This window comes from Vitis vinifera, chromosome 16, assembly GCF_030704535.1.
Source record: "Vitis vinifera cultivar Pinot Noir 40024 chromosome 16, ASM3070453v1".
Taxonomy (NCBI): Eukaryota; Viridiplantae; Streptophyta; class Magnoliopsida; order Vitales; family Vitaceae; genus Vitis; species Vitis vinifera.
The window spans coordinates 7,030,305-7,047,114 of NC_081820.1; the positions used below are offsets into that span (position 1 = coordinate 7,030,305).

The following is a 16,810-nucleotide window of genomic DNA, read 5'->3' on the forward strand; positions in this document are numbered from 1 at the left end:
TGACTTATTGCAATTCTGAATAATCTTAGGAAGCTGGGCTAAGCAAATTTTGGTTATTCTTAATAAGAACTATCCATCTGAATTACGTGGAGCAGTTCACCAGTTCCTGGAGGTCTGTTGGCTGACTGGTCTCTCTCTCTTCATTATATATATATATATATACTTCAAAAAGTTCTTTATCCTTTTTTTGCCATCTTTTATCTTTTCCTTCTAGGATTCCAAAATGAAATCCAAGAAAGAGGGTTCAGTATATGACAAGCTATGTAGAATATTAGATGGGAACTTGGATATGTCACTGGAGATATCAGATTCAAAAATTTGGTTTTCACTGGAACATCCAAAGGTATCATTTGGCAACTTGCTAAGAAATTGGGTGTGTGTGTGAGTATGTATGTAGTTTCTTCTTCTTAAACTATCTCATTCTGATTTATTTTCACAAAGTCTAGTATGTATCTTTGTTAATTTTTTTTTTTTGATAGGATAGTATGTATCTTTGTTATTTGATTTATATGGTTTACTTCTGGATATGATGTAAACTTTATCTTTTATTTTTTGTGTGATGTAGGCTGAGGTTCGACGTGCTACAATTTTGGATTTGAATAAACTTGCTGTTCTAAAGCACAAGGAGGTTGATTCACAGGTAATATTGTAGGTTTTTATTTTATACACACACACACAAAGGTAACAGAAATTAGTAGGGACTGGTTTAATGGTAGCTAGGCTTTTAAGTGGTAGTATGAGAATCATAAGTTGGAACATCAGAGGATTGGGGTCTAGAATGAGAAGGGAGACGTCAAGGATTTTCTCCATCATGAATCTCCAAACATAGTGATTTTTTCAGGAAACAAAGAGAGAGGTGTGTGACAGGAGATTTGTGGCTAGTGTGTGGATAGCTAGGAATAAGGAGTGGGCCACTCTACTAGCTTGTGGGACATTGGGAGGGGTATTAATAAAATGGGACTCAAGTAAATATAGTTTTCAGATTTGGTGTTAGGATTCTTCACAAATTCGATTGAGTTAGTTTCAGATGAAGAAGGGGCCTTTTGGCTTACCTCTGTGTATGGTCCCAACATTTCCACTCTTAGAAAATACTTTTGGATGGAGTTAGTGGTTCCTTTTGATTTAATCTATCCGATTTTGTGGTGCGTGGTTTGTTTTTGTTTTTTTTTTTTTTTTGGGGGGGGGTGGGGATTGTTGTGTTTAGGGTGGTGGGTGTGACTTTAACATCATCAGGAGAATTTCAGAGAAGATGGGTGGTTCAAATGTGTTGAAATTTGGCATTCAAAGTTTGGGTTTTAATTTAGGAAAGTAATTTAGGAAAAAAAAAGGAGAGATCATTTAGGATGATTCAGTTTCCTAATTTTAGGAGAGAATCAAGCTAGATTGATATTTTCTTATTCGGTCATTTGTGTATATATATGTGTATGGTGTGTACCTAAAAATTCAATAAAGGAATTCAGAAATTCTTCATGGTATCAGAGCTAGTTTTCTGAAACCCTAATCCCTTCTGGCCACCTCTTATTCAGGCCATCATTCATTCCGGCCAAATCTCTCTGGCCATCTCTCAATCCGACCATCTCTCTCTCTGGCCATCTCTCATTCCGGTCATCATTCCGGAAAAGTCCCTGTCCTCAGAGCCAAGGGAGAAAATGCTTTCTGGTCGGTCGAATCGTCGTCAGAAAACATTCACCGCTGGCAACTTTTCCGGCGACAGTTTTTTCTACACCGCAAGGACCGCCTGGAGGAGATCTCTAATTTTGCCCAAAGCACCGGAGCCAGAAAACCATCCATGCGTCGGCCACGCACGTTTTTCCGGCCGGCGACTGCATCTCACGCGCCGGCGCGTGAGGGTGCGTGAGCCACTTTTCAGCGACGCGCTTCCTCCCCCAGGCTCGCCTGACGCCAACCAGCCACCCTTCTTACCTGTTTCTGCCATCCGAGCCCTGCACGTGCCTCTTTTGGGGTTTTTTTTGCCTCCGCGGGCCCTCCGATCAGTTTTTCCGGCGTCCTCCGGCTATTTTTTCTCAACTCCAATCCCTGCACGTGCCTTGGGAAGTGTTCTTCTACCTTTCCGGTCCATGACAAAATACGGAATGGCATCATCACAAGTATCCAGCGTCACGTCACCAGAATCAGGGGGCAGATCTGAAATTCCAAACCTTGGTGGCAGTGATTCCTCTCCTATTCTCATCACAGGACACAAATTAAATGACCATAACTATTTACAGTGGTCACAATCTGTGTTGCTGTTCATTTGCGGTAAAGGAAAGGATGAGTACCTCACTGGAGAAGCAGCCATGCCAGAAACTACAGAACCGGGTTTCAGGAAGTGGAAGATTGAAAACAGCATGATCATGTCATGGCTTATCAATTCCATGAACAATGACATAGGTGAAAATTTTTTGCTGTTTAGGACTGCAAAGGACATCTGGGATCCAGCCAAAGAAACTTACTCAAGTTCTGAAAATACTTCAGAACTTTTTCAGGTTGAATCAGCCTTACATGACTTCCGCCAAGGAGAGCAGTCAGTTCTCAGTATTACAACACACTCACAAGGTATTGACAGCAACTTGACTTATTCGAGACTCACTCATGGAAATGTTCGGATGATGCAGCAACATACAGGAAAATTGTGGAACAAAAGAGACTGTTCAAGTTTTTCCTAGGACTAAATAGGGAATTGGATGATGTTAGAGGCCGAATCATGGGCATTAAACCCCTTCCAAGTCTCAGGGAGGCTTTTTCAGAGGTTAGGCGTGAAGAAAGTAGAAAGAAAGTGATGATGAGATCCAAAGAGCAATCTGCCCCAACATTGGATGCCTCTGCCCTTGCTGCTCGGTCATTTAATAGTAGTGGTGGAGATCGTTAGAAACGGGATAGGCCTTGGTGTGATTATTGTAAGAAACCAGACCATTATAAGGAGGCTTGCTGGAAGCTTCATGGCAAACCGACTGATTGGAAACCAAAGCCACGGTCTGACAGAGATGGCAGAGCACACGTGGCTGCCAACTCTGAGAGCACATCTGTTCCCGAGCCGAGTCCATTCAACAAAGAGCAGATGGAGATGCTACAGAAACTATTAAGCCAAGTTGGCAGTGGCAGTACTACCGGGATAGCCTTCACTGCTAATCGAGGAGGAATGAAGCCGTGGATAGTGGACACAGGTGCTTCTGATCACATGACAAGAGATGCTGCCATTCTTCAAAATTACAAGCCAAGTAATGGTCATTCATCCGTCCATATTGCTGATGGTTCAAAGTCAAAAATTGCAGGGACAGGTTCTATAAAACTTACTAAAGACTTATATCTTGACTCTGTCCTCCATGTCCAAACTTGGATTGTAATCTTTTGTCCATTAGCAAATTGGCCCGTGATCTCCAATGTGTTACTAAATTCTATCCAAACTCGTGTGTTTTTCAGGACTTGAAATCGGGGAAGATGATTGGCAGTGCTGAACTGTGTTCCGGACTCTACCTCCTCTCATATGGCCAATTCTCAAACCAAGTCTCTCAAGCAAGTTGCGTACAGTCTCAGAGTATGTTAGAGTCTTTCAATTCTGTGTCAAATTCTAAGGTCAATAAAGATAGTGAGATTATAATGTTACACTATCGTCTTGGTCATCCTAGCTTTGTTTACCTTGCAAAATTGTTTCCCAAATTATTTATCAATAAAAATCCAGCATCTTATCACTGTGAAATTTGTCAGTTTGCAAAGCATACTCGAACAGTATATCCTCAAATCCCATACAAACCTTCGACTGTTTTCTCTCTAGTACATAGTGATGTGTGGGGTCCCTCCCGGATAAAAAATATTTCTGGCACTCGATGGTTTGTGACATTCGTTGATGATCATACAAGGGTAACATGGGTTTTCCTTATGAAAGAAAAGTCAGAGGTCGGGCACATTTTTCAAACCTTCAATCTTATGGTTCAAAATCAATTCAATTCCAAAATTCAAGTCCTTAAGTCAGATAATGCAAAGGAATACTTTACTAGTAGTCTCAGTACTTATCTTCAAAATCACGGCATTATCCACATAAGTTCTTGCGTTGACACCCCACAACAAAATGGGGTGGCTGAATGCAAGAATAGACATCTCTTGGAGGTTGCCCGGTGCCTTATGTTTTCCTCTAATGTTCCAAACTATTTCTGGGGGGAAGCTATTCTCATAGCTATCTATTTGATTAACCGTATGCCATCCAGAGTGCTTACCTTTCAATCCCCACGTCAACTTTTCTTAAAACAATTTCCTCACACCCGTGCAGCCTCTTCTGATTTACCACTCAAAGTATTTGGTTGCACGACATTCGTTCATGTGTATCCTCAAAATCGTAGCAAATTTGCTCCTCGAGCGAATAAGTGCATTTTCCTAGGGTATTCTCCAACCCAAAAAGGGTACAAATGCTATTCTCCAACCAACAAAAGATTTTACACCACCATGGACGTCTCTTTCTTTGAACATGTCTTCTTCTATCCCAAATCTCATGTTCAGGGGGAGAGCATGAATGAACATCAAGTTTGGGAGTCTTTTCTTGAGGGTGTACCTTCTTTTCACTCAGAGTCACCAAATCCTTCCTAATTCGCTCCCACTGAGTTGTCCACACCCATGCCGTCATCAGTCCAGCCAGCCCAGCACACAAATGTTCCTTCTCCCGTGACCATCCAGTCTCCCATGCCTATTCAACCTATAGCCCCACAACTTGCTAATGAGAACTTACAAGTTTACATCAGGAGGAGGAAAAGGCAGGAATTAGAGCACGGATCACAGTCAACATGTGGCCAATATATTGACTCCAATTCAAGTCTTCCTAAAGAGAACATAGGTGAGGATAGGGCTAGAGAGGTGTTAATTCCCAGCATTGATGATTCTACTCTGCCGATTGCATTGAGGAAGGGTGTTAGGAGATGTACAGATGATCCAATTGGGAATTATGTTACGTATGAAGGGCTATCACCATCTTACAGAGAATTTGCTACTTCTCTTGATGATACTCAGGTTCCCAACACAATACAAGAGGCATTCAAAATTTCAGAATGGAAGAAGGCAGTACAAGATGAGATTGATGCACTTGAGAAGAATGGGACGTGGACTATCATAGATTTGCCGGTTGGGAAGAGGCCCGTGGGGTGCAAGTGGATTTTCACTATAAAATACAAAGCAGATGGATCAGTCGAGAGATTCAAGGCTCGTTTGGTAGCTAGAGGGTTTACACAATCCTATGGGATAGACTATCAGGAGACTTTTGCTCCTGTTGCAAAACTGAACACTATCAGGATTCTTCTCTCATTGGCTGTCAATCAAGATTGGTGCTTGCAACATCTGGACATAAAAAATGCGTTTCTAAATGGTGACCTAGAAGAGGAAGTCTACATGGAAATACCACCTGGTTTCGAAGAAAGTATGGCAAAGAATCAGGTTTGCAAACTCCAAAAATCCTTTTACGGCCTTAAACAATATCCCCGAGCCTGGTTTGATAGATTCACAAAAGCAGTCTTGAAGCTGGGCTACAAACAAGGTCAGGCTGATCATACTCTATTTGTCAAGAAGTCTCATGCCGAGAAAATGGCCATATTGATAGTCTATGTCGATGATATTATTCTATCTGGGAATGATATGGAGGAATTACAGAAGTTGAAGAAGTATTTGTCAGAAGAGTTTGAAGTTAAAGACCTTGGAAATTTGAAATATTTCCTTGGTATGGAAGTGGCTAGATCAAGGAAAGGAATGGTAGTCTCTCAAAGAAAATACATACTCGATCTTCTTAAGGAGACCAGTATGCTTGGATGCAAACCAATTGATACTCCTATGGATAGTCAGAAGAAACTTGGTATCGAGAAAGAAAGTACACCGGTAGACAGGGGGAGATATCAGCGGCTTGTCGGGCGCTTGATTTATCTCTCACACACTCGGCCAGATATTGGCTTTGTAGTGAGTGCTGTAAGTCAATTCATGCACAGCCCCACTGAGGAACACATGGAAGCAGTCTACAGGATTCTTAGATATTTAAAAATGACACGAGGGAAAGGTCTATTCTTCAGAAAGACAGAGAACCGTGACACTGAAGTATACTCAGATGTGGATTGGGCAGGAAACATCATTGACAGGCGGTCCACTTCTGGATATTGTTCTTTTGTCTGGGGAAATCTTGTTACCTGGAGGAGTAAGAAGCAATCAGTTGTAGCCAGAAGTAGTGCAGAAACTGAGTACAGAGCTCTTGCATAGGGAATCTATGAAGGGATTTGGATAAAAAGGGTTTTTAGTGAGTTGGGACAAACGAGTTCATCTCCAATTCTGATGATGTGTGATAATCAGGCAGCTATAAGCATAGCAAAGAACCCCGTGCATCATGACAGGACCAAGCATGTTGAGATTGACAGACACTTCATCACAGAGAAGGTGACTAGTGAGACGGTTAAATTGAACTATGTTCCTACCAAGCACCAAACCGCAGACATCCTCACCAAAGCTTTACCTAGGCCTAACTTCGAAGACTTAACTTGCAAACTGGGATTATATGATATATATTCTCCAGCTTGAGGGGGAGTGTTGAAATTTGACATTCAAAGTTAGAGTTTTAATTTAGGAAAGTATTTTAGGAATAAAAAAGGAGAGATCATTTAGGATGATTCAGTTTCCTAATTTTAGGAGAGAATCAAGCTAGATTGATATTTTCTTATTCAGTCATTTGTGTATATATATGTGTATGGTGTGTACCTAAAAATTCAATAAAGGAATTCAGAAATTCTTCAAAATGTAACTCTTTGCATGAGAGATTTTGATGAATTCATTCAAGAGATATTAGACCATCAAAATCTCAGACTTTAGAGTTTAAACATATCAACTATCAAAATATCAGACCTTCGACATATAAGCTTCGTCACAAGGCTATATAAGATCATAGCTAAATTGCTTTCAGGTTGTACCCGAGGAGTCCTTCATGAAACCATCCACATTTTCTTAGGAGCTTTTGTTGAGGGAGACAAATTTGACGTTTTAGACCACACACTAGAAATGAAGAGGTTTAGTATGAGATAAAGGTTTTTTTTTTTTTTTTTTTGATTAATATGTACGAGATGGAGGTTATGGATGAGGGGATGCATGTCTTCAACAAATTTTGTTGTATTGGTAAATAGAAATGCTAAAGGATGATTTAAAAGCAACTAGAAGTTCAAGGCAAAGAGATCCTCTTTCCCCTTTCCTTTTCACCATTGCAGCTGACGTTTTTAGTAGGATGTTAACAAGAGTGGTGGAGAGAGGTATTTTGGAAGGGTTCCTAGTGGGGAGGAGCAAAACTAGGGTGTTATATATGCAGTTTGAAGATGACACTATCTTTTTTTCTTGTGCTAGTGTGGGAGAGTTGTAAAAAATCAATTTAGGGTGTCATCCCATGGTGAAGTATTTTTTGCAGCTTATCTTATTGATTTTTGGGTGCCTTTCTTAGATCAATTTAGACAAAGTAAGTTGCTAGGAATAAACATGAGTCAAGATCAAATCATTAGATTGGATTTTCTGCTAGAATGTAAAGTTTATGATGAAAAAATCCTCTCGTATTTCTTTACATTCTGATTTACAATACATATATACAATGAATTCCAATAAAAAAAATACATATATACAAAGAATGAGATCTCCTAAATTAGGCTACTTATAAAAAAAATCCCTAAAATCAAGCAATTTGATTGCAAGAGTTCTATATGGAAATTTACCTAAGGTTCCTATATGGAATTTACCCAAATTCTTGGCATTAACTTGGGTAAAAGTTAGCTGTTCTTAGTGGACAATGTGGAGAATATGAAGGAGTTGGATTTTGAGGTTGGTTGGTTGTAAGGTTGGAAGTTTACCCTCTACTTACTTGGGGATGCCGTTGGGTGCTCACTTCAAGTTTGTGGCAATTTGGGATGGAGTGGAGGAGAAATTCCTTAAGAGACTGGCTATGTGAAAACGTCAATATATTTCTAAGGGAGGGAGAATTACCTTGATTAGGAGTACACTGTCCAGCTTGCCTACTTAATTTATATCTTTTCTTCAAATGCCAAGGGGGGTCAGATTAAGGCTGGAGTAGATTTAGAGAGATTTCCTGTGGGGAGGTGGGGCTTTAATCTGGAGACCTCACTTAGTAAGACGGGCAACAATTTGTCATGATAAGAGAAAAGAGGGTCTGGGGGTTAAGAGCCTTCTACACTCAATAAGGCCCTCCTTTGCAAATGGAGTTGATGCTTTGCGAATGAGAGAGGGGCTCTGTGGAACCAAGTAATTAGGGGGAAATATAGGGAGGAATGAGGAGGGTGGTCTTCTCGGGATGTAAGAGAAGGGTATGGTATAGGGTTGTGGAAAGCAATTAGGAAGTTTGGGCACATAGTTAGCAGTAGACCTTTGTGGTGGGGAATGACCAAAGGGTGAGTTTTTGAAAGGGTACTTGGTGTGGGGATGGACCTTTGTGTGTTTCCTTCCTTCCCTTCCTTGTTCGCTCTAGCTGATCCAAAAGAAGCTTGGGTGAAGGATGTTTGGTCCAGGATAGCAAAGGGGAAAGAAGGGGGGGCGGGGGTAGAGTTGGAGCCCTTGCTTTACTAGGTCCTTTAACGATTGAGAGGTGGAGGGCTTTCTGTTACACCTGTGTGGTCAGAAACTGATCCTGGAAGAGGAGGATAGGGTGCAGTGGATGGAATTTTCTCGAGAAAGTCACTTTACAAAGCCTAGAGCTGGGTTCCTTAGTTTTGTTTCCAATGAAGAACATTTGGAAGTCGTGTGTGCAGCCAAAAGTAAGCTTCTTTGCTTGAGAGGCATCTTGGGGTAAAGTTTTAACCTTGAACCAAGTTAAAAAGATGGGATGAGCCTTAGCAAATAGATGTTATTTTTGTCAAGCGGAAGAGGAATTCATTGACCACCTCCTTCTTCATTGTGAAAAGATAAGAGCATTGTGGGAGATGCTTCTCACTCTTTTTGGAGTGTCGTGGGTGTTCCTGTCGTCGGTTAGGGAAACCCTATTGGGTTGAATTGGTTTCTTTGTGGGAAAGAAGCACAAGATTGTTTGGAGAGCGGGTCCTCTTTGCATTTTTTGGACGGTTTGGAAGACTAGGAATATCGCATTTGAAGATGAGATGCTGTCCATCCAAAGGCTGGAAACTTTTTTTCTTAACTCACTTTGGTCAGAGACTACTTTGTTTATAAAAGGTTGCCCCTCCATCTTTGTTAAGTTCATTGATTGAGTGGGTTCCCGTTAAGGGAGGGGATATTTTTTTGTACATCTTTATGGACAGTTTTTTGTTTTACTTGTAAGGGGGGTGAGTATTTCCTTTTCTATTTTGTACATCTTGAGTCGCTTTTTTAGTGCCTCTTTGCAATACAATACTTTTCTTACTTATTAAAAAAAAAAGGAAAGAAAAGGGTCAACTGTTACAAGAAAGGAAAAATATGGTAGGAGAAATCAGCTATATATGAAGAAAAATAATTGCTAATTTCTTAGCTTATTCTTCTAACAATTTCAATGCAAAGGGATTCTTTGGTTAGGATTTGGGGAGGGAAAAAGACACCATCTTATAAGTCCAAACAGAGTGTGCATGTGAAATGAGGACGGTGGGTGGGGCTTTGGGAGGATATCTTTGAGGAATAGGGTCCTCTTAGGAAAGTAACTTTGGAGGTTTCCTAGGGGAAGTACAACTCTTTGGCATAAGGTTATATCAAACATTCATAGGACACACCCTAATGCTTAGGATGCTGATATTTTAGTTAGGTAGTCACATCGTTGCCCTTAGAAGACCTTTGCTTATTTTTTCCAAGATTTTTTTAGTCATTGGGAAGATTTGTTTGGGTTCTCAATTTCTTAATCTTTATAGTGGTGTGTCGATTAGAAATGCTCAAATGAAGTGCCAAAGGACTCTCTTGTTTGTACCCTTTTCCACTGGACTCACCAACATATTCAAGAGGGTCTTGGTTCCTTGTTAGATTTTATTGACTGGATGTGTGCTAGTGAGAAGGTGTTTTGTTTGCTCTTTTGAGGTGTTCATGCTTTTTTTGGCTCCCTTTGTATACCTCTTGTGTCCTTGGGGTGTGCCCCCTCTTTTTGTTTGATGTCTTTAATATATTCTTGGTTGCCTATCAAAACAGAAAAAAGGAAAAAAAAAAACGAAACTCTCTTGTATCATGTATTGTTAGCTTCACTTCCTTTTTTTGCTTGGAACTTTAACTTTCAACCAAACCTCATTGACTTGGAGGTAGAGAATCCTAAGAGTCTCTTATCCATTCTCACTTGTGTTAACCTATCTTCTTGAGATGTGCAAATTTGGTCAATATCATCTTCAAGCTTATTTATAGTTAAATCACTTTTGTTGGCCTTATCCAATCAATTAACTCCAATTTTTTTCTCTAGCAAAATTTATATGGAAATCAAAAGCCTCATCAAAGGTCAAGACATTTGCTTTGTTGATCAATAAGTGGGTGAGCACAAATGACTTGTTGTAGGTGAGAAGACCTTTTAAAGCCTTTTAGTCACTCCCTTGTGCTTGATCGACTAATCATTCATGGGGAATGATTGCAAAAAAGCGTGGAGAGTCACTCCCTTGTGCTTGATGTGCACGCTTTGGAGAGAAAGGAATAGAGGAGCTTTTAATAATGATGAGCAATTGGACTAAGCAATCAAGTTTGATTTTTTGTATACTTTTGTGAATTGGACTAAGGCGTATATAGAGGACCACACAACTTCTTTTATGTTAGATTTTATAGATTGGTTGAGCTTAAGTAAGGAGAGTGGTTTTTTGTTTTTTAACCTTCACGCTTATATTGGGCTTTTTTTTTTCATATACTTCGTGTGTATTGTGCTATGCCTCCCTTTAGGTGCTTTTAATATATGTTCTCTTTTGCCTATCAAAAAAAAAAATAAAAAAAAATCTTTTTTTATGTCGGTTGATGACTTTGGAATTATGATACAAGCTATTTAGACTAGTCAAATTGGATTGGGTTCCTCCTGGAAGTATTAGTGACATGATGCCCATTTCTTTTAGGGGCTTGGGAAATCCTATTAGAGCTAAATTCTATGACAAATCGTTTGTCTTATGCTGATTTGGATAGAATGGAAAGAAAGAAATGCAAAGATCCTTTTTTTTTGATAGACAAAGGCAGATTGAATTAATAAACTCCTAAAAACAGGGGGCGTACCCTATGTATACAGGTAGTATACAAACAAAGCCCAACCAAGTTGCAGAAAAGAGAAATAGAACCTACGAAACCTACAAAAGGGAGGCTAGTTTCCATTAAAGACACCTAAAAATTCAAAAAGAAAGGGATTGTCTAACCACAGAATCTGCTGAGACCACTCTAAAAGTGAACGGGTAAAAAGCTTCCTTAAACTTTGGTTTGACATCTCTCTCCTGGAAAGTTCTTCGATTTTGTGCTCCCCAAATACACCAAAAAGACAAATCGGAGCCAATCTCCACACCACTCTTTTCTTCTTCCTCAGCACCTTAACTTTCCATTCTAGAATAAGATTTCTCACTGAATCTAGAAACACCCAAACCAGTTTGAAAGAAGTTAACAGCACAGTCCAAAGCATTTTTGTCTTGTCGCAATGAATCAAAATATGGTTAGTCAACTCCTCACTTTCTTTGCAAAGGCTGCACCTATTGGCCATGGACCATTCCCTCTTCATTAATGTGTATTATTAAGATTTTTCTCCAAACTGCTTCTCAAGCAAGAAAACGACTTCTAAGAGGAGCACACGAACCCCAGATCTCATTGGTAGGGAATAAAATATTGCTTTCATCCCTTAACAACTTATAATATGATTTGACACTAAACTTTCCCCTTTCCTCATTCTTCCAAATTAAACAATCCTCCCCTTATGAACCTTTAGTGCAGAAATACGTTCTGAAAAACGAGCCGCCTCCTCCAATTCCAAATTTTGGAAAGATCTTCTAAAATGCACCTCCCAACAACCGCCTCCATCCCCTTGCCTCCCCTAAAGGTTTGCCACTATGGCAAATTTGTGGGCTGCATTCCTGAATGGAGAAGGAAAAACATCCTTCAACTTAAATCCCCAACCCAATTATCCTACCAAAAACTCGTGTGTCTACCATTTCCAATACGGATACTAGTTCTAAGAATGAACTCTTCCCACCCTTTTCTAATATCTTTCCATAGGTTCAGCCTGAAAGAATCCCTCACCTCTTTGGTGGTCCAACCCCCCTCCACCTCCCCAAATTTTCCTCTAATGACTTTCCCTCGAAAGCTTTCCTTCTCAAGGGAAAATCGCCACAACCATTTGCCTAACAAAGCTTGATTGAGCTCCTCCAAGTGCCTTAACCCCAACCTTCCATGCTTCTTATCTTTACAAATAACCAACCAACTTACTAAGTGTATCTTCCTCCTTTCCTCTATATCACCCCACAAAAACTTCCTTTGAATTCTTTCTAATTTGATTCTTACTTTCCTTGGCATTGCAAAAAGCAACATAAAGTAGATCGGGAGGTTTGAAAGAGTGCACTTAATAAGGGTTAGTCTTCCTCCTTTTGACAAGTATTGTTTCTTCCAAGCAACAAATTTCCTCTTGAATCTCTCCTCTATTACATCACAAACTCCACATGACTTATGAGGGGCTCCACGGGGTAAGCCTAGATAAGAAGTAGGGAGTTCCCTACTTTACAGCCAAATAGAGCAGCTGCTCTTTCCGCCTCCTCCATGCCCCCCATTGGAATTATTTCATTCTTTTGCAAGTTTATTTTTCAGACCCGACAGCAATTTAAAGCAAGTCACAATCCACTTCCAAAGCTTCAGCTGAACCTCATTATTCTCACAAAAGAGAAGAGTGTCATTTGCAAGCAATAAGTGAGACATGAACCCCTTCTCCACCTCTCCTCGCTACTTTGAATCCCGTAATGAAGCCTCCCTCTTCAGCCTTAGTAATTAAACCACTTAAAGCTTTCATAATCAACACAAACATATAAGGTGATAATGGGTCCCCTTACCTCAGGCCTCTATGCAACCTAATTTAGAGATGCTATGAGACCTAATTTATTTCTATTCCGGTTTCTTAGGCCTCTACTATTACAATTTTCAAAAGCATTTCTCTTAATGTTATTCAACTTGATTGAAATTCGATGTGTAGATCAAAAGAATCAAAATAACAAAGAGAGGAACGATGCTTTGGGACCTTTTTGTAGGAGTTGTACAAACCCCAAAGGAATGTTGAGCTGCTTCTCTTTGTATTGTCTTTGATGTGTAGTATAGAAGGTTTCTCCACCTCTGTTATTTATCATATTTTGTAAATTTAAGAAGCATTTCTCATCTTCACTTGTATCTCTCTCTTTCTCTCTCTCTCTCTCTCTCTCTCACTATATATATATATGAAAGCCTTTGGGTGCGTTTGGTTTTGGCATCTAGACTTGAGAATGAAAGTCCTACTTCCAGAAATGAATCCTTAAAATGTAAGTGAAATGCTTGGTTAATTCTGGGAATTTCAAATTCCCGTTAATTTTTATTCCCATTCTAGTGATTGTTTGAAGAATTTCTTGGGAGTTAATTCCTATTTACACAACAATCCTTCAAATAATACTTACAAAAATTATATTTATTTGTCAATGAAGAATGAAATAAAAATTGATTGTTCACATTCCTTTTATTGTCCTTCCTTAGAAATGACAGTTAAAAATGCCAAGCCTTGAATGGGTAAAAGGTTGACAAATTTGAGGGAATACCATATCCAAGAAAATCAAAATTTCCAAAGCTATTTGCAACCTAAGCATGGTAATCGTGTGCTTTGGAAATAGGATACCCATTTCTTAGTTGAGATACTTGTGAATGAAACGTGCTCTTTAGGTTAAGGGTTTCCCAGAAAAAGGTGATGAGAGATATCTATGTAGATGAGGGCAAGGGATTAAGAGTCAGTGTTGAAAGAGAAGAACTTGATATGAAAATAGAGAATGAAGATAAGACGAGGAAAATAAGAATGAGGGAGGGATTCATAGGCCTTAAAGCAGCAAATCCTCCATTTATCATTTATCCTCGTGGAATAAACTATATTAAGAATCGTTACCTTGAGTCAAGTTGGAGTAACCATCAATTGTCCCTAGATAAAAGCGACTTTAAAACGCCAAAAAACACTTACTGGTTCACGACTATGGTATGGGTTGTACATCCACCGTACCTAGTGTACTAGTACATAAACCACTTAGAGCATGGATGCTTAGTTTGTGTCATACTATCGCCAGTGTTTTCTTAAATTTTATTTGGTTGATAATGGCTTGATGTTTTATTCTAAAAGGATTTGTGGTGAGGTGATCACCTTTTTTGATTACAATTTCCTAATCTCTACCTTATTTGAAAGGCTTGAGACTATCTTATTTGTCTTCTCCCAACAAATCCTCTTCAAATTAATCTTGTAATCTTCATTATCTTGTAATTTGTTAGACCAAGTAATGAATGATGTAACCACTTTTATGCTTATTTTAATCTTATTTGTTTGGTCCCTTTGCTCTTGATGAGAGGGTGTGGTCCTTGGATTCCAATGGCTTGTTATTCTTGAAAATTTTCCTTGCCCGAAGGTTGATCGCCTAGTGCCATTCCCTTTGCCTAGTTTTGTTTGGAGGTCCAAAAGCTTTGGTTAAATTCAAGCCTTTTGCATGGCTATGGGGCAATAAAAAGGTAAATATCAATGACTTGTTGCAAGTAAGTTCTCTGGATATTAAGGTGTATTCTAGGCGGAAGAATAGGTTCTCCACAAGTATTTGAGATTTGTTGGAACTGGTAAGAAGGTTTAGGGTTTTAGAGAGGTTTATCCATGAAAATCATCAGTTGGAATACTAAGGGTTTGGGATCTAGGAAAAAACGAAGGGTGGTTAAAGATTTTTTGCGGCTTGAGAATCCGGATGTTGTGATGTTTCGGGAAACAAAAAGGGACGTGTGTGACAGAAGGTTTGTTGGTAGTGTCTGGTCGGTTAGGAATAAGGAGTGGGCTGCTCTTCCGGTGTGTGGGGCTTCAGGAGGGATTTTGATTATTTGGGACTCAAAGAAACTTTGCAGTGAGGAGGTGGTAATAGGCTCCTTTTCTGTCTTAGTCAAGTTTTTGTTGGACGGATGTGGATCCCTGTGGCTGTCCTCAGTTTATGATCCAAATAGTTCCTTAGGAAGGTTTTTGGGTGGAGCTCTTAGACATTTTTGGCCTCTTTTTTCCTTTATGGTGCGTGGACGGTGATTTTAATGTTATAAGGAGAATTTCTGAAAAATTGGGAGGCTCTAGTTTAACTTCTAGCATGAGGGACTTTGATGGATTTATAAGGGATTGTGAATTAGTCGACCCTCCTTTATGGAACGCCTCATTCACATGGTCAAACATGCAAGAGTCACCTGTGTTTAAGAGATTGGATTGGTTTCTTTACTCAAATGAGTGGGAGTACTTCTTCCCTTATAGCCTTCAAGAAGTTCTTCCTAGATGGACATCGAACCATTGACTGATAGTTTGGATACCAATTCTTTCAAGTGGGGTCTAACTTCTTTTAGGTTTGAGAATATGTGGCTACAACATCCTAGTTTCAAAGATTGCTTCAGTAGTTGGTGGAGAGGTTTTTAGGGAAATGGTTGGGAAGGCATAAGTTTATGAGGAAGTTACAATATGTTAAGGCCAAATTGAAAGAATGGAATAAGGATTCTTTTAGAGTGCTAAAGGAGAGGAAAAAAAGCATCCTAAGTGAAATAGCTAACATTGATGCTGCTGAGCAAGAAGAGGTTCTTTCTCCTGAACTTTCAGCTCAAAGAGCTTTAAGAAAAGGGGAGCTGGAGGAATTAATTTTGAGGGAAGAAGTTCATTGGACACAAAAAGCTAGGGTGAAATGGGTTAAAGAAGGGGATTGCAATTCAAAGTTTTTTCACAAAGTGGCTAATGGTAGACGAAATAGGAAATTCATCAAGTTTTTGGAGAATGAAAGAGGTTTAGTATTGAATAATACTAAGAGCATCACAGAGGAGATATTACTTTATTATGAAAAGCTCTACTCGAGTCCTCCGGGAGAATCTTGGAAAGTAGAAGGCTTAGATTGGTCCCCTATCTTAGAAGAGAGTGCTTCTAGGTTGGATTCCCCTTTTACTGAAGAAGAGATTTCTAAAGCCATTTTTCAGTTAGATAGGGATAAGACGCCGGGGCCTGATGGTTTTACCATTGCAGTGTTTCAAGATTGTTGGGATGTGATAAAAGAGGACTTAGTGAGGGTGTTCGCAGAGTTTCACAGAAGTGAGATTATTAATCAAAGTACCAATGCCACCTTCATTGTTCTTTTGCCAAAAAAATCCAGACAAAAAAAAATTCAGACTTTAGACCTATTAGCTTGATCACTTGTCTCTACAAGATAATAGCCAAAGTTCTATCAAGGTGATTAAGAGGTGTACTACATGAAACTATCCATTCTACTCAAGGTGCTTTTGTTCAAGGGAGACAAATTTTGGACGCAATTCTTATAGCTAATGAGATAGTGGATGAGAAAAGACGATCAGGGAAGGAAGGAGTTATCTTCAAAATTGGGATTTTTTGGATCATGTGTTGGAGAAGAAGGGGTTTAGTCCTAGATGGAGGACCTGGATGAGAGGTTGTTTGTCTTTGGTCTCTTATGCAATTTTAGTGAATGGAAACGCTAAAGGGTGGGTCAAGGCAACTAGAGGATTAAGACAAGGTGATCCTCTATCCCCTTTTCTGTTTACTATCGTTGCCGATGTGTTGAGTAGGATGTTGTTGAGAGCAAAGGAAAGAAGTTTGTTGGAGGGCTTCAGAGTAGGTAGGAATAGAACAAGGGTGTCCCATCTGCAATTCGCAGATGATACCATCTTCTTTTCT

At 39.5% G+C, this 16,810-nt stretch overlaps 1 protein-coding gene across 1 annotated transcript in view; it reads left to right on the top strand.

Annotated features, from left to right (window-relative positions):
* Window positions 1–16,810, top strand: part of LOC100256070 (uncharacterized protein At3g06530) — an 81,020-nt gene that overhangs the window by 12,722 nt on the left and 51,488 nt on the right. The window contains exons 10-12 of the mRNA XM_010663957.3: window positions 30–112; window positions 215–343; window positions 566–640. Coding sequence (XP_010662259.1) covers window positions 30–112; window positions 215–343; window positions 566–640 — 287 coding nt within the window. The remainder of the gene's footprint in view (window positions 1–29; window positions 113–214; window positions 344–565; window positions 641–16,810) is intronic.